General features: G+C 50.7%; 1 protein-coding gene across 1 annotated transcript; it reads left to right on the top strand.

Moving 5' to 3' along the window:
* The first annotated feature begins 481 nt into the window (after positions 1 to 481).
* TIMM44 (translocase of inner mitochondrial membrane 44) lies at positions 482 to 17,822 on the top strand. Its single transcript, XM_084764532.1, has 13 exons — positions 482 to 633; positions 2,183 to 2,278; positions 6,656 to 6,826; positions 7,640 to 7,720; positions 8,315 to 8,464; positions 8,557 to 8,696; positions 8,924 to 9,009; positions 9,786 to 9,878; positions 9,966 to 10,090; positions 11,388 to 11,438; positions 14,445 to 14,534; positions 16,901 to 17,011; positions 17,301 to 17,822. The coding sequence occupies exons 1-13, from the start codon at positions 589 to 591 to the stop codon at positions 17,418 to 17,420; spliced, it is 1,359 nt and encodes a 452-aa protein (XP_084620658.1). The 5' UTR covers positions 482 to 588; the 3' UTR covers positions 17,421 to 17,822.
* The last annotated feature ends 142 nt before the right edge of the window (positions 17,823 to 17,964 follow it).

Here is a 17,964-nt window from a genome sequence, read left to right as displayed (position 1 = left end):
CCAGTAGGCTTTGCTTTTTTATAGTCTTCTTAATTTTTATGTTTAGGTAGGTGTTTTGACAGCACGTATATCTACCCACCACGTGTGTGCCTGATGCCATTGGAGGTCAGAAAAGGGCATCAGATCCCCTGAAACTGGAGTTACTTGTGGTTGTGAGCCACCATGTGAGTGCTAAGAACTGAACCCCAATCCTCTGCCAGAGCAGCCAGTGCTCTTAAGTGTGTGGAGCTTTCTCTCCAGTCCTCTGCCCTTTCGTAGACCGTACCTACCACGGGTGTTCTCACAAAAGTGCCCTCCTCCTTAGGCCTCAATCAGAGGCTTACGTGGCCCAAACTCTGCCCCATCCTAGGCTGGATCACAGAATTCTCAGTCTCCTGGACCAGAGACTTGGACCTCTCCTACGCTCATCCCTTTTCTTGTCTCATCTCATCACAGAGGACCAATCAAATGCAGGTGGTTCTTTCTCCTCTAAGGCCGCCAGTCCTACCAACCCCCTCCGAATTTTCCCAGGCTCCTGCTCCTCTAGGCCGGCGCAGCTGATGACGCTGTCCAGGCGCGCCGCAGGAAGGTCACACGGGCTCTTCCAACATGGCGGCGGCAGCGCTGCGGAGCGGCTGGTGCCGCTGTCCGCGGGTGAGCAGACGCATGGGGCTGGTACGGCAGAATTAAGGGGTTTGGATGCTCAGCTACCAAGATCTCCTTCTCCTCGGTCCCTGATCTCTCGTGACTTTTCCTATGGGTTCCACGGCTGCTTTGGGCTTGGGTCACTGGGTCAGCCGAGGTTTGGGCAGGGAGCACGTAGCGAGGCCTGAGGGCGGGAACCGATCCCCAACCCCTTCCCCGGGCATCCAGCAGCGCGGGGCTGCCCCGGGAACCGGTCACCTTTCACCTGTGGATCTGATCCCACGTACAAGAGGGAGTCCCTAATGTCTGGGGTGGCGGTGCCTCATGGAGAACACAGTCTGATGAAAGTTTTTTCTTCAAAGTGACATTTATACTTGGTGTTTGAATGTTAAGTTCTCTGCCGAGAGTGTTTCCTAAATCTGCCACTCCTAATGCTCAGCGTTCGAGTGGGAGAGATAATCTACGTCCCGGATAAGACCTAGGACTCTTGACTTAGGTCAATGGCCTGTCATACACACTCAGAATATAGTGCTTTATATTGCTGTTGTTTGACCCTGTCTGATTAGGTTACAGGACCTGCCTATAGCCCCGGAGTTAGTAGGTGGCTGATCTAGTCTAAAGCCCAGATCAGTATATTTCTACCGCTCACGGTTAAGAGGAAGGAAAAACGTAAAACAAGTTATTTATACTCTCTAATAACTATAGCCGTACTGGTACTTGTATGCATTTGGGCCGTTAAGACCTTGTTTGGAGGATCTACCTGGGAAGAGCAGGTATTTGCTTGACCAAAGGAAGGCCATCCTCTTTGACTGAGTGCGCGACCTTGGGAAGAACACAAGTGGAGCTGTAAGGGAGGAAGGAAAAATTAAACTAAGCAGCTGGGTCATCCAGATCACCCTGCCAGTCAGTCGGTGGGCTGACAAATCACACGGTCTCATCTCCTTCACCTGTGAAGCTGGGTGACTTTGGGACATCACCAGTGATTACACAGCCAGGAAGAAGTGGAGATAGGAAATCCGTACGCTGAAAAGTGGTTGTGGTAGGGCCATTCTGTTCAGTGCACCCGTGGTGGACTCAACTGCACATAGCTCCAAGGTCAGCCTTTGGTAGCAGAACTCTCACGGGTTCACCTAGCTCCCCGCCCCAGAGGGGCTTTGCATTTAGAACCTTTGACCAGGGCGTTACAAGTCCATTGCACAGTTTCCCTGGACCAAGGAGTCATTGGTTGTCTTCAAAAGTTCATGTCTGTAGTTGTTGGAGACCCAGAAGTAGAGTGGGCGCCACTGTAGATTGGGTTGAAGTGTTAGCTTTATATGGCTCTCAAGGTTTCCTGGTAACTATGTGTCCACGTTCTCCTCAGTTTCAGAGGTGGGACTAGGTCCTGGAGGTGCTGATGCAATGTATTCTCCTGCCTAATTCCAGTGGCTTCTCAGATTTTTATGAACATTGCATATTAGCTCACAACAGGCATGAGGTCAAGGTCAGAAAACGACTCAGCAGCGACCCTCAGGGTTACCCTCTTTTCTGAATGGACCTTTCTCTTTTCTTAACCAATTAGAGGTGCCTAGGCAGCGGAATCCAAATTCTCTCCAGCCACAACTTACCCCATGGTTCAAGCTACCAGATATGCCGGCCAGGAGGAGAGCTAAGACTGGTGAGTGACCCAGGATGCCAATAAGCAGACCCAATAGAGGTCTGGAAAAAAAAAAATGCCAAGTCACTTCAGGCGGTGTTCTGTGTTCCGGGCCTGCAGAATCACGGAGAGCAGCAGACCTTGTTTCTGGATGTCCTGGGATATGTCCTGTTATATTTTGCCAGCAAAAAGGCACTCGTACCTTATAGAGTAACACATCCACTTAGCTCTGATGGCTAGAAAAGGCATCAACTTACCTTCTCCCTCTCTGGCTTCTGTCTGTGGGCTCCCCAAAAAGCACAGTTGTTTAAATATTGTAACAGAGTCATTCCATCATTCTCTGGGTCTCATTGTGTCTTGGTCACTACTCTTCAGTGTGTCATGTCTGAGGGAGGCAGGAAGCCTCAAGTATACATGCTGGCCAGAGCCTCTTCTCAGCCTCTTCCTCATCCCGTCCTGCAGCTGTTCGAGGAGTAGGACAGGTCCCAGTGATGACTTCCCCCGGCTACTCCTCCTTGTGCCTTGGCAAGCGCTAGGGAGGCAGTCATGCACCAGCCACTGTGGCAAGCCTGACGTGCATCAGCCACAGGTGGTCACGCCCATATCTCTTCACCGTCCTTAAACACTTTCTTTTTAAAGATGGCAGTTTATGTAGCTCAGGCTAGCCTCTGTGTAGCTGAGGATCACCTTGAACTCCTGATCCTCTTGCTTCTGTCTCCTGTCTCCTGAGTGCTGCAATTGCAGGTGTGCACCACTGGGGCCTTGCTTTGGTATCTTACCCTTGACAGACTTTATCTTTTAGAGAAGGTTTAGCTTTTCTGAAAAATTAAAGGGGGCGGGGCATGTGGCTCAGTTGCTACAGTGCTTTCTTAACACACAGAAAGCCCTAAATTCTGTAACCAGCCCAGCATATAATAGGCAAGAGTGGTGCACAATTTTCTTGTGTGTGTGTGTGTGTGTGTGTGTGTGTGTGTGTGTGTGTGTGTGTACAATTTTCATTCCAGCGTTGTGGAGGTAGAAGTGGTGGGATTAGGAATTCATGGTTCTCTTTGGCTGCTTAGCAAGTTAAAGGCCAGTGTAGGTGACAGGAGATCCTGAAAATTACAAATAGATTGGACTAGGCTTCATGGTGCATGCTTTTAAACCTAGCAGCACGCAGGAGGTAGAAACAGGCAGATCTCTGTAAGTTCTAAGCTACCCTGGTCTACTCTACATAGAGGCCTCCAGCCTAGCCTGTGCTATATGAGACCCTATCTCAATACGCCCCTCACCCCCAACAAACAAACAAACGTAACTAATAAACATGTAACAAAAAGCACAGAGGGCCTTCTTTCTCCCCTTTCCTGCTTACAGGTGCCTGTTAGTCATATTTCCCATTGTGGGTGACATTGTTACAGTTGATTGAACCAGAGTGGATACATTGTTAAGATCTGAAATCTGGTTACATTCAGGTTGGCTTCTGTGTTGTACATCCGGTGAGGTTCTAACAAGTGGGGAAGGATTTGTCTCTATCACCGGGGAGAGAATACACAACAGGCATGGTGGTGCACATCTGTAATCCCTAGCCCTTGGAAGGCGAGGGGCAAGAACAGCAAAAGTTCAGCTACACAGCAAGTTCAGGACCAGTTCCCAGACCCCCTCTCAAAACAAACCCCTCCACATAAGCACCGCAAGAACAGGGCTGTGTGAGAGGACTCTGTGGGTAAAAGGACTTGAGTCCTGTAACCCATTTCACAAGTTTTCTCCTGATCTCTGCATACAAGCATGACACTATTTGTACTTAATTTTATCATCAGTCACTGTCCTAAACCATCCTCTGGACTCTACTTGTTTATCCGTCCTTCCCGTAGACGCCCTTGACACCATCAGTATTTTTACTGTCTCTGTAGTTTTGCCATTGTCAGAATGTCGTGTTGGTAACTCACGCAGTTAGCGGCTTTTCATATAGCCACATATCAGTTACGTGCACAGTATTATCTCCAACCAGGAAATGCACTCACAGCCGAGGAAATACAGACAAAACTGTGGAGGGACAGTGCTCACTGGCTCCCTTAAGCTAACGCTTAGACTTTTTTTTTTTAGTTTTTAATTTTAATTAATTAATTAATTAATTTTTTTTGGTTTCTGTTTTTTATTTTATTTTTTACTGAAAAATAAAATAATTCATATTACATCTCATTTGCTATCCCATCCCATGTATCCTCCCATTCCTCCCTCCCTCCCGCTTTCACCCCATTCCCCTTCCCTATGACTGACTGAGCGGGACCTCCTCCCCCTGAATATGATGCTAGGGTATCAAGTCTCTTTTTGGTAGTCTGCTATCCTTCCTCCAAGTGCCATCGGGCCTCCCCATCAAGAAGACATGGCCAAATATGGGGCACCAGAGTTTGTGTGAGAGTCAGTCCCCAGTCTCTACTTAATTGTGGAGAATGTTCTGTCCCTTGGCTAGGTCTGGGTAGGGGTTTGATGATGACTGCACGTATTGTCCTTGGTTGGTGCCTTAGATCGAGCAGAACCCCTGGGCCCAGATCCACCCATCATAGTGTTCTTCTTGTAGGTTTCTAGTGCTTAGACTTGTTATACAGCCCAGGGCTCCCCTCTTGGCCAGGGAATGGCACCAACCACTGTGGCCTGGAGTCCATCCTACATTAGTTATCATTCAAGATACCCTCCCATCTAGGCTGTCCCTCAGTTGAGAATCCTTTTTCTGGTGATTCAAGTTCAGTTACAAGTAACTACAACCGATAGCAAGTGACACGGTGTAAATGCTATGTCAGTAGTTGCTACAGTGTGGTTTTAGGGAATAATCAAAGGAAAACAATTTTTCATGTGCTCAGTTTTTTTGAGTTTTTTGTTTGTTTTTTGAGACAGGGTTTCTCTGTGTAGCCTTGGCTGTCCTAGACTCACTGTGTAGACCAGGCTGGCCTCAAACTCACAGATCTGCCTGCCTCTGCCTCCTGAATGCTGGGATTAAAGGCATGCACCACCACACCTGGCTCCAGTTTTTTGGTTTTGAGACAAGGTCTTCCTATGTAACCTTGGGTAGCCTGGAACTTGTATAGACCAGGCTGGCTTCAAAGCCATTGAGATCCAAGCCAGCTTTAATCGCAAAATCTGTGCATCAGCCTCTTTTATTTGTGATTGTTGTTGTTGCTTAAATATTTTTTTCCAAGCATTTATTATTTGGAGGTGAGCATGTTTGTGCCATGGCATGTGTGGGGAGGTCAGAGAACAACTTGCAGGAATCTGTTTGCTCCTTCCACCACATAGGTCCCAGGGATGGACCTCAGTCTTTTCAGTGCTGGTATGTGCCACCTGCTTCAGAAGCCTTGTTATATAAACCATTATCATACAAAAAATAATGTATGTGTTATATATAATATATATATATATTTAACTTCTAGCATGTTTGTCCCTAATGCCCTTCTTTTTCTTGACACTCCCACTAGTCCCTTCTGTTCCCTAGCTTTGACTGTACTTCGATCTCATGTGTGTATATACTGTTTGATCTAGAAAATCTCCCATAACTGAGCAAACGCATAAAGTATTTGTCTGAGTCTAACTTAAAACCACTTAATATAGTTATCTATGCTTGCATCTGTTTTCAGAACACCATATAACTTGGTTTTTTTCCCCCCTACATAGTGTTTCTTGACGTACCTCTGGCTGTCCTGGAACTCACTCTGAGACCAGGGTAGCTTTGAACTCAGATCCACCTGCCTCTGCCTCCCAACTGCAGTGGGTAAAGGCATGCGCTGCCATACCCAGCCATAAGTTTATTCATTTTTTTTTTAGATTTATTTATTATTTATTAAATATAGGTTTTTTTTGTTTTTTTTTGTTTTTTTTTGCCTGAATGTAAACCTACAGGCCAGAAGAGGGCACCAGATCTCATTATAGATAGTTGTGAGCCACCATGTGGTTGCTGGGAATTGAACTCAGGACCTCTGGAAGAACAGACAGTTGCTCTTAACCACTGAGCCATCTCTCCAGCCCCCATAACTTCATTCTTTATGACTGAAACAGACAAACAAAAAAATCATCTAAATCACAAAAAAATTCCCACCCTCTTTGTCCATTTCCCTTATTTGGTTCCGTATCTTACATATTATGACTGGTGTGGCAATGAACATTGGAATGCAAGTTTTTATTTTTGACTTATGGTTGATAACATCAGTAGATATAAACCTGTGGACATGAAGGTCTGACTGTGCTGTGGCAATTTATCACGGATGTTCTGTAGTTCAAACTCTATTATAGTAAAAGAGACATCTATTCACTGTTAAACACCACTGTCAACAGAAAGAAGGAAATTGGGCCCTGGGTAACCAGATGTTGCCATGTCTGCCTTTCTAGCCTCTAAACTTTTTTTTTTTTCCAATTTTACATTCTTTCTAGACCAAATCCTATTCTTCTGGCAACAGAAAAGGTTTTTTGTCAGGCCTACTAGATAATATCAAACAAGAATTAGCCAAAAACAAAGAGATGAAAGAGAGTATAAAAAAGTTCCGAGACGAAGCCAAGAAACTAGAAGAGTCAGATGCCCTCCAGGAAGCCAGAAGAAAATACGTGAGTACTGCAGTCCCACCTTTATTCCCTGGACCAGAACTGCTGGGGGAAGGCCGGAGGTCCCAGCACTGATTCAAAGATATCAGGCTGGCAGCAGGTTGCCTAGGCCTCCTGGCCTTGCAGGGCTCGCTGTGGCACTGCGGTTAGCCAGTGCAGGAGTGGCCAGTTTGCCAAACCTGTGCGTTAGCATGTAAGAGACACTGGCTTCATCTCTAGCACTACAGGTAGCACAGCATGGTCACAAAGGTCTCGCTTTTGGGAGAGCTCTGAGACATGCTAAGAATGCCATCTGTGTCATGTGACCCAGGACATGTTCTGGTGGTGGCTACCAAGTTGGCGGAGGGTGCTGTGCAACAGGAACCCTCGGGGTGGGTGGGCATGGGTGTGGTGGTTTGAATAGGGATGGCCCCCAAAGGTGGTTCAACGCCTGGCCTATAGTGAATGGCGCTTTCACGAGTTGTGGCTTTGTTGGAGGAAATGTGTCGCTGTGGGGTCCGGCTCTGCAGTCTCAGGTGCTCAAGCTGGTCCTGTTGGGGCAGTTCATTCCTTGCTGCCTGTGGATGCAGATGTACAACTTTCCCAGCACCAAGCCTGCCTGCGTGCCACTGTGCTTCCCACCATGACAATGATGGGCTGACCCTCTATACTGCAAGCCAGTCCAAGTCAGTGTTTTCCCTTAGGAGAGTTGCTGTGGTCATGGTGTCTCTTCACAGCAATAAAATCCTAACTCTGACAGTGGGGTTGGGGACCTTCGGTTGGAAGATCAAGTTCACCGTTGCAGCCAAATAAAAAGAGGCAATTCTCTGATCCTAGAAAACCATCGAGTCTGAAACTGTGCGCACCAGTGAAGCGATAAAGAAGAGGCTTGGGGCGTTAACGGGGACGGTGAGGGAGGTAAGGGCCGAGGCTGACCTGACAAGTGAGAAAAAGTGAGGGGTTCAAGAGCTTAGGACCATGAGTCCCCCCGGCACTCGTAAGATGTAAACATTTAAATTGGCCTGGGGTGAGAGTGGAAACTAAAGTGGGCATTTTTGTTCTTCAGGGCTGAATATAGAAGGGGAGGGGCACTGCAGCCGTGGGGAGGGCACTGCAGCCGTGGGGAGGGCACTGCAGCCGTGGGGAGGGCACTGCAGCCGTGGGGAGGGCACTGCAGCCGTGGGGAGGGGCACTGCAGCCGTGGGGAGGGCACTGCAGCCGTGGGGAGGGCACTGCAGCCGTGGGGAGGGCACTGCAGCCGTGGGGAGGGCACTGCAGCCGTGGGGAGGGCACTGCAGGCGCGGGAGGGCACAGGAGGGAGCAGGCTCCTCCTGGAGGGGTACGACTCCGCGCTGGGTTGGGCATCCTCCCCTTACTTTTCCTGATTGTGTCCTTGGGGTCCCTGTGGCTGGGACTTTCCATTCTGCTCATGCCCCATTCCAGGGAGAATCTTGAACTCAAGGCTGTGCATAGGCCTACGCGACATCCTCCTCTCTGTCTCTGTCTCAGTAGAGTCTTGATGAAGTCAGTAAGAGTGACCTCGGCCGGAAGATCAAGGAGGGAGTTGAAGAGGCCGCCAGGACGGCCAAGCAGTCGGCAGAGTCAGTGTCCAAGGGCGGGGAGAAGCTGGGCAGGACTGCAGCCTTCAAAGCCATCTCCCAGGTGAGTGAGCCTGGCCCAGGCCAGGCAGGTGCAGGGAGCCCATCAGCTGGTGGCCCTCAGCAGCCACAGGCATGCTGTCTTCTCTCCTGCAGGGCGTAGAGTCAGTGAAGAAGGAGATTGACGAGAGCGTGCTAGGACAGACGGGGCCCTACCGCCGGCCTGAGCGGCTCCGGAAAAGGACAGAGTTTGCTGGAGCAAAGTTCAAAGAAAGCAAAGTCTTTGAGGCTAATGAGTAAGTCCCAGACAGGTTCCTGAATGGTCCTGACCACCTGGGGTCTGGTTTCCAAGGTCCGCTGGGAGGTGCCTGCCAAGTCTGTTTCTCTCTTAGGGTTCCTGGCTCCCTAGAGAGAACTGGGGTTGAGAGGTGGGTGGGGGAAAGGAGAGAAAGAAAGCTCCTGGATGTGAGGGTGACCTCTGTGGGGCTGCAGTTCACTCCACCTGCCCGCCTTTTCCCCCCAGGGAAGCGTTGGGGGTTGTGCTACACAAGGACTCCAAGTGGTACCAGCAGTGGAAAGACTTCAAAGATAACAACGTAGTCTTCAACCGTGAGTGTGGCCAGCCTGCTGGGTCCTGGGCAGGATGGCGGCAGCAGATACTCGCCAGGCACTAGGCAGAGCCCCACTTGATAGAAGGAAAGTTGGGATCAGGGAGAGTTACACGCCTCCTTAGGTCCATGCACCCACCTAGCTGTAGATCCTGTCACTAAGACACTAGGTAAGCACCCCTGGGGGAATAATTAGGATTGACACGGGGCTGGAGAGATGGCTCAGTGGTTAAGAGCGCCGCCTGCTCTTCCAGAGGTCCTGAGTGGCTCGAGACCATCTATAATGTGATATGATGCCCTCTTCTGCAGATAAAGCACTCATATACAATAAATAAATAAATCTTTTTAAAAAAAAATTAGGATTGACAGGTGGTGCCAAGGCCCTGGGGCAGACTCTAAGACTGCTCTTCACTCGCAGCTAGCCATGGGATTTCTCCAGGGGCTGAGCAGGAGAGCCCTGGCTACCACACCCTTGTCCCTCCTCCTGTGAGGACTGCTAGAGGCCTGTGTTTCCTTTGTAGTGGATGCAAGAACCAGAAGGGGTGGCATCCCAAATTTTTCCCAGCCCCTCTGTGGCTGTAGCTGAGTTTCTGCGTCTTCACAGGTAGGTGGATAGATAGCATGCCGAGGTGAGGAGGCAGGTGCAGGCCCACGCATGGCTTGCCTAGACCTGACCCATGGCACGAAGAGGAGTCTTCCAGGGAGTTGTCAGGAACTGGAGTCGGGGCATCCTCTCAGAAGGCCCCCTCCTCCAGCTACGGTGTCTATCCTCCACAGGCTTCTTTGAGATGAAGATGAAGTATGACGAGAGTGACAATGTTCTCATCCGGGCATCCCGAGCCTTAACCGACAAGGTCACGGACGTGCTGGGTGAGTGTCAGTCCAGGACCATTCTTTCTGCCCTGGCTGCAGCCCAGGTTGGAAGCTTGGCCGTAACATAGGCTCCTCTCCCTGCAGGGGGCCTTTTCTCAAAAACAGAAATGTCAGAGGTGCTCACAGAGATCCTGAAAGTGGACCCAACCTTTGACAAGGACCGCTTTCTTCGACAGTGTGAGAGTGACATCATCCCCAACATCTTAGAGGTGCGAGCCGTGGTGGGGCCCTGGCCTGGTGGACCTTCTCCACTCTGGCTGGTACCCGAGGAAGGAGTCTAGATCATCTCAAGGGAACCAAGTTGCTTTGGCTGTTTTCTGAGCAGATAGCTTTGCTTCCAGGCTATGACCGGACATAGGCTATGTCTCTTAACCTTCCTCAGCTGCAGAGGCCTGTGCCCTACCCATGACAGTTAGGGTTCTCATAAAGGGGTGCTAACCCTCACCTATGCTCTGTGTTAGCTGTGGAGGCTTCTTGCCTTCTCCACAGGGCATGAGAGCTCCAGGATGAGTTTCTCTCTGTCTTCAAAGCTCCTATTCCTGAAGCTCTGCACTGTGCCTCCTGGTAAAGTTTTCCTTAAGCCACTTCCGGAGATGGCTGGGAATAGCCCAGGAGTCCTGGTTTTTCAGGCATCAGGGAGAGGCCAGCCACACCATTGTCATTCAGACCCAGGGTACCCTGGCCAGACCAGAGCCGAGAAGATCTGGGAGCCCCTGTCTCTGGCAGTCCTGACTTTCATACTCAGTTACTCTCGCCCCTTTGTAAGCCAGGAGGGCACATCTTGTTCTGGTCACAATACAGCACATCTGTATCGCCTATTGTCTGTCTCTACCTCTTGGAAGCACCCAGAATATGGCAGGATGTGGGGCAATCCTACTCAGGGTCTGGCCAGGCCTTCGCTACAGCCTTCACAGAACCACAAGAAAGCTCAGCCCCCCCCCCCCCCGCCTTTGCCCTCATCTCCATGTGGGTCATCTTCTCCTTTCTTTCCAGTTTCTCAGCTCCTTCTTCTTCTTTCAGCAGGACAGGGAGGAGGTGGGAAGGGAGTGGCCACCAGGAAGAGCAGGTGTCACTCAGGCAGCCTCTTTAAGGCAGTCCCCAGCTGCTGCTTGCTTTCTCGCTGGGCACCTTCCTCAGCAGAGCTAGCCCTGGGTTTGTGTGGCTGTGTCTTCTTCTCCCTCTGCAGCCTGCCTCATTTCTAGCCATCCAAAGTCTCATCCCCAGGCACGGAGAGCCGGAAGGCAATTCCTCCACTGTGAGGGCTCCCCTGTGCCCCGTGCTGGTCCTTTTCTTGCACGCAGAAGGACCAGAGCCGCGTGAACATAAGTGTAGGGACTTGCGCCATCCCTCTCAGGCCACACACAGCTGCCTGGCCCCTGACCCAGTATCCCAGACACAAGCTGGTGGACAGGACGCCAGGGGTCTCCCGAGAAGGCCTCACCAACAGTCTGCTACAAAAGCCCAGTCACCTTGTGCTTATTTTTTTTTTTCCTTTTCTCTATTTAGGCCATGATTTCTGGGGAGCTTGACATTCTCAAAGACTGGTGCTATGAAGCTGTGAGTACTGTTTTTCTCTCTTCAGCCAAACAGCACAGCTGGGGCTGGGGGGAAAGTCAGAAGGCTGGGGTGTGCCTTGGGTCCGGGCGTTTTCCTAGCGCGTGTGGTATTCTGGGTTCCATCCCCAGTGCTGTGAAAATAAATAAGTAAATAAACAGTATAGAGGTGGTCTGCTTGGGTGGCCCTGGCCCATGTCCAGTGGAGAGGACATGTCTGATATGCTTGGTCCCCACGGAGCCCAACAGCCCACCCATCTGTCCTTTGCTCTGCAAGTGATGCCCAGGTGCCCACAGGTCAGGCTTGGCTTGATCAACGAATGCATGAAGGCAGGCTCCACTATTGAACTGTATCTTCAGCCCTGTAAACTAACGAGGGCAGGGTGTTCTGCGGCATACGTGTCCGTGTATGGTATATGGGTGTGTGTATAGTCACAAGTGTGTGCGGGCACATGCATCTGGAGGCTTGAAGACTGATGAAGGTTAATGACAATTACTCTCGACCTTATATCGAGGCAGGGTCTTGTACTGAACCCAGGGCTTGCTGTTTCAGCCAGCCTAGCTAGCCACCTTGCCCAGGTGCCCCTGTTTATACCTGCTGGGCTCTGGCCTTACAAAGCCTCCACAGCCGTCGTCTGTCTTCAGTGAGGGTTCTTGCGAGCCAGACCCCAGTTCTCAGGCTTACACAGAAAGCCCTTTACCAGCTGAGCCATCTCCCTGGCTCTCAGAAACTCATTTTGATGAAACAGAATCACAGAAATGATTCACGCCACGGATTGATATGAAATTCCCAGGGTGCCCTGCTGTCTCTTTCCTGCCTGGCTTAAGTGGCTGTGACCTGAACCCTGTGCAAGATGGCCTAGGATGTGCAGATCGGAGGGCCGTGCGCTCAGGAAGATCATAGAAGAAAGAGGCCACTTGAATGTATGAAGTTCCCCCTGGCATTCCTGAGCCCCGCACATGGTGGTGACAGCTGCCTCGGGACAATTATGAGAGTCAATGTGAACACCACCGAATATAAGGTGTCCCAGCAGGCCCTCCCTCTGATAATGTCACACACACCAAAACAGGGGTATGGGTAGACTTTCCTGCCCAAGGCAGGACACTGCCCTGAGGATACCTTCGCTGTTTCCCAGAGTCAGGGCTCAAGATCGCAGGGTCACTGTCAGAGCCGGCTATGGGAAGGCCAGTATCTGCCGTCTGCTCTCGCTTGGCAGCCTCCCTGTCCCCATGGAACTCCTGCTCTGGCCCAGTGTCAGGCCACCTCACCTCACCCTGCTAGCTTCTGGCTCTGCCTCTCCAGGCAGGGTTGTGGGGCTTTTGTTTTGTTTTGTTTTTCTTCCAGTTTCTTTGTGTGAAGCAATCTAGAGCCTTTTTTTTTTTTTTTTTTTTTTTTTGGCTCATGCTATCTGTACCGAGCTCACAAACAACTTGGGAAAAGCAGAGAAGATCTGTCAGATTCTTTTCTTAAATACTCCCCTGCACTGGTGACTAAGCCAGCGGGCATTTAGGAAGAGGAGTCCTCCTCCTCCTCCTCCTCCTCCTCCTCCTCCTCCTCCCTCCTCCTTCCAGCTCTCGCTCCTCCTCTGGAACCATGAAATTGTGGCTGATCCTGTCTACTCAAGAGTGGCCTAGGCCACAGCACAGCTGAGATTCTAGTTCTTTCTAGGGAGGTGTTTTTGAAATGTTATCTTGCGGGGTGCAATGGCGCACACCTTTAATCCCAGCACTCGGGAGGCAGAGGCGGACAGATCACTGTAAGTTCGAGGCCAGCCTGGCCTACAAAGGGAATCCAGGACAGCCAAGGCTACTCAGAGAAGAAACCCTATCTCGGAAAACAAACAAACAAACAAACAAAATAGTTAAACCCATGGGTGTGGGGTGTGGCTGTTTTTAGAGCTCTTGCCTAACTTGCTGGAAGCCCTGGGTTCGATACCCACCACTGCATACACTGGGTGTGGGGACACACGTTTACCATCCCAGCACTGGGGAAGCATCAGGATCAGGAGTTGAGAGGCATCTTTTGCTACAAAGCCAGCGTGGGCTACACCAGGCTCTTATTGCTATAGCATCAAACAACAGAAACCCAGCAGCTAGGGTTGCCGCTGCCTTGTGCGTGTATGATACGTATGCTTGTGCCGTGATGTGCAGGCCACAGAACAGTCTCAGGTATTAATCTTCTTTTTTTTTTTTTTATCTTTGGTGGGGCAAGGTCTCTTAGTCACCATTGTGTGTACTCCAGGCTAGCTAGCCCAAGAGATTCCAGAGGCTCTTCTGTCTCCTCCTCCCGTCTCAGTGCAGGAATGCTGAGGTTAAAGGTGTGCTCTTCTGTCACCAACTCTGCATGGGTTGTGGAGATTTGAACTCAGGCCATTATACTTGTGCAGCAAGTGCTTAATCCACCGAGCCATCTTCCCAGCCCAGTGCTGTTCCCTGTCTGCCCCCCCCCTTCTTCTACATATCAGTTATGTCCATAAAAAGTAATTGTCTTCAAAGCATGTCCTGTCCTAGTGTCCTCTAAGCTCAAACTGTTCTCCATGTAGCTACATGTCCCTAGACTCTTGGGGCAGTGGAGGATGACACCTGGGGTGTTCTGTGAGAGAGGCCACTAACACAATGAGTTCTAGGGACAACCCACAGGTTTGGGACAAATCCTAGAAGAGACATCTGAGTCCAGGCCAAGATTCCAGGGGAGGTGAATCTCGGAACAGTAGAGCTCAGCCAAGAGTCAGTCCACCGGCTTACCCTGGGAGTGTCCTTTGGATGGTGCTGTGGAATCACCCACTACACTGATTAATACTGCTCGTGCTTGTGAGTGTGGCTCTTGCCATAATGAGAAGCAAGTGTGCCGTTCTAGCCAGCGAAGAGTGGCGTCCTTCTGGGCTTGGACTTGTGCTCTTGGCTTCTTCTGCCCCTCCGGGTACTGGGGCATATGAACATGGCTACACTTCTGGGTGTGACCCAAGCCCCATCAGTGACTAACCACAAGGACATGTGCCTCTTATTGCAGACCTACAGCCAGCTGGCCCACCCGATCCAGCAGGCCAAGGCTCTGGGCCTCCAGTTCCACTCCCGAATCCTGGACATCAGCAATGTGGACGTAAGTCACCCCCAAGGAAAGGGCAGTCGGAGCGAAGCCCCAGCAGTGACACTGTCGGCTAAATGAAGCCAGGCCTGCTGGTTCCCGCTGATCCAGGCAGAGAGAGCTTGGGTGGGCAAGGTCTCTTAGTCGCCATTGTGTGTACTCCAGGCTAGCTAGCCCAAGAGTTTCCAGAGGCTCTTCTGTCCCCTCCTCCCGTCTCAGTGCAGGAATGCTGAGGTTAAAGGTGTGCTCTTCTGTTACCAACTCCGCATGGGTTAAGGTCTGCTTAGACTACAGGGTGAGTTCCTGGTTAGTCTGGGCAACTTAGTGACGGTATTTCAAAAGAACAGGTAAGAGGCCTGGCCTAGCATATGTAAGGCCTTAGGCTTGAATTCCTAGTACAGCAACAAACAAAAATGTATGATCTGCCGCACAAAGCTTTCCATATTTCCGTGGTTGGCTTCTGAGTGATTCCCAACGTAATGATGTGGCTTAAACTGGTTGTTTAGTTGGTTTGGGGGTGAGGGCTTAGGGGGCTAGGGACTGAATCGAGGGCCTTGCTTATGGTAGGAAGTGCAGTGACCTACACTATGTCTCTGTGTCTGCCCACCCCCCCAACTCCCTCCAATGCCCCCCCCAACCCCCGGTCTCTGAGGCCTGGAACTCATTATGTAGACGAGGCTGGCCTCAAACTCACACCATGGCCTCCTCAGTGCTTGGGTTAAAGGCCTGGGTCACAATGCCTAGAGGGTTTTTTGTTTTGTTTTGGGGTGGTTTTTTTTTTGGAAAGGGGTGGGTGTTTGTTTTGTTTTGTTTTTACCTTTTTTGATAGTGCAGAAGGGATTATTGTATTTGATTGAAACCATACTTTAGACTTCTATTTAAAATTCTGTCAGGGCTGAGGAGATGGCTCTGTGGGTAAGAGCACTTGCTGTAAAAGCAAGAGGCCTTGAGTCCCCAACACCTGTGTAAAAGCCAGGCATGGCTGCTCATGCCTAGAACCCCAAGCATTTGGGTGGAAACAGACAGCTCCTGGGGGACTTGCTAGCCAGGCAGCCTAGCCAAAATGTTGAATGTGAGGTTCACTGAGAGATCCCGTCTCAGAAACAAAGGTGGGGAGCAATAGAGAAAGACTAGTATCACCGGTCTCTGGTCTGTATTCATGTGCACATATTAGCACGCACACTACTCATACACAAAATGAAAAATTAAAAGCAAAGTTCTATGCAGTGAGCCAGGCATGGAGGCATACACCTAGAATTCCAACACTCTGGAAGCTGAGGCAGGAGGGGCCCAAAAGTTCAAGGCCAACCATATCTCCAAAAAAAATTCCTATAATAACTTTATCGTAAAATAGGCTTTGTTAGTGGTGAGGTAGCCCATGCCTATAATTCCATCATTTGAAGGCTGAGGCAGGAGAATTCAGGGCACTTCATAACTATATAGTGAGTGATAGACCAGCCTGGGTTACCTGAGACCTTGGATCAAAATAAAAACAGGCTTTGAGGAATGGAGAGATGGCTCAGAAGTTAAGAGCACCATCTGTTCTTCCAAGGGTCCCAAGTTCAATTCCCAGCAACCACATGGTGGCTCACGACCATCTGTAATGAGATCTGGTGTCTTCTTGTGGCGGACATGCACACATGCCGGCAGAACACTGTATAAATAATAAATAAATCTTAAAAAAAAAAAGGCTTTGCATTAGATAATTTTGCTCACGTATAGGCCAGCATACTTACAAGGATGCTTATTCTATTTGGTATTTTAGTGAGTTTTCTTTCTTTTTTCTTTTTGTTTGTTGCTTGTTTTTCGAGATAGAGTTTCTCTTGTAGTCCTGGCCTTGCTTTGTAAAGGTGTGCACCCCTGGGCTGGGCTGTGAGTTTTCAGTCTTTTCAAGTGTGTTTATCAGGGTGCCACTCTCCTGCATCCAGGAGCACCTGTGTTACGTCATTGGGCAGGTGGTGAGCACTGCCCAGACCTCCAGTGCTCTTGAGGCCCCTCGGCAGGGGCATTCCTGCCTCTGCGGCGTGGGCCCCGAATAGGCAATTCCACTTCGGGTCACCCAGACTTCTTCCCTGGTGTGAGCCCTAAGCAAAATGGAGCCACCTTCCTGCCCTCCTTCACCTCTTGGCCTTTATGAACCTGCATGGACCCAATCTGGGAACAGAGAAGTCCCACGGTTGAAGACCGGGAGTTGTCCATGAGAAGAGGCTCCATGGAAACCAGCTGCCCGAGGTGGGGCGGGTGCCATGCCTCTAGTGGGGCAAGGTGTCGGGCCTCTTTCCTACAGGGTGCATTCGGGTGCTTCCCGTCTCCGGGCCTGGGGCGTGGCCGTGGGGTGGAGGAGTGCCACTCTGAGGCCCGTGCTTCTGTGTTCTCTGCAGCTGGCCATGGGCAAGATGATGGAGCAGGGCCCGGTGCTGATCGTTACCTTTCAGGCCCAGCTGGTGATGGTGATCAAGAACCCAAAAGGCGAGGTGGTTGAGGGTGACCCGGTGAGTGGGGAATCAAGGCCCTGGAGCTCTGGGACGGCTTCTCACACAGGGGGCCCTGTGCATGCCTGCTCAGCACAGACCTCAGCCTGGAGTCCAGTGGTTCTGGGGTTGGAGAGAAGAACTAGGAATTGAGACCTTTTTAAAGTCCACTACCTCACCTGAGCAGTGACCAGAGCCAGGAGCCCTAGGCACCCCTCCGTGGCCCCTCCGAGAGCCTTCCCCCCCCCCCCCAGCAACCCCTCTGTGCACCAACCAAGCCTGGCCCCTCCCTCTGCTGCATCTCCCATAGGACAAGGTGCTGCGCATGCTGTACGTGTGGGCACTCTGCAGAGACCAGGAGGAGCTCAACCCTTACGCTGCCTGGCGCCTTCTGGACATCTCGGCCTCCAGCACAGAGCAGATCCTCTGAGGGCAGCAATGCGGTTCTAGGCAGCTCCAAGGCTAGACCGTCGTGAGACAGACACAGAGAAAGAGACACTTTGGCACGTCTGATAAAACTGTGTATGGCCTCTGCTCCAAGTTCCTGTGAAACCAGCTGGACAAGGAAAGGGCTGAGAGTGGCAACCCGGTGGGTGGGTGTTCCCCAGAGTGCCACAGGGGGCTACTGGCAGTGTCAGAAGGCCCCGCCCAGGAACTTCCGTGGGCAGTGGGGCGAGGCCTGGCCTGCTGTTCTAAGTAGTCCACTGGCATTGCCTGCCAGGCCACTTAAGGTCCTTTTTTTTTTTTTTTTTTTTTTTTTAATCAGTGCTCTTACTTCCTGTACATAAGCCTAAGATCTGGACATAATAAAACACCAAAGCGCAGAAGAGCAGTTTGAACTGTCTGAAGTGTATGTCTGCTGGGAAGGCTGGGACCAAGGGCCTGTCATAGAGACCTTCAAGGTCACTGAAGGGTTGTGTCAGGAAGTGGGCGGCTTTCTCAGGCCAGGACCCTGCCCTCTTGTGGGGGAGAAT

This window comes from Acomys minous, assembly GCF_964271855.1.
Source record: "Acomys minous genome assembly, chromosome: 16".
NCBI lineage: Eukaryota > Metazoa > Chordata > Mammalia > Rodentia > Muridae > Acomys > Acomys minous.
Note: the sequence above shows the minus strand (reverse complement) of the source record. Positions and strands in the feature narration are given on the sequence as shown.

Excerpts from the sequence above, each read along its gene's own strand:
- TIMM44 (XM_084764532.1), top strand. The coding sequence starts at position 589 with ATGGCGGCGGCAGCGCTGCGGAGCGGCTGGTGCCGCTGTCCGCGG. Across the intron at positions 2,279-6,655 it reads CAGGAGGAGAGCTAAGACTG|ACCAAATCCTATTCTTCTGG; the intron begins GTGAGTGACCCA and ends CATTCTTTCTAG. Across the intron at positions 17,012-17,300 it reads AGGTGGTTGAGGGTGACCCG|GACAAGGTGCTGCGCATGCT; the intron begins GTGAGTGGGGAA and ends CATCTCCCATAG.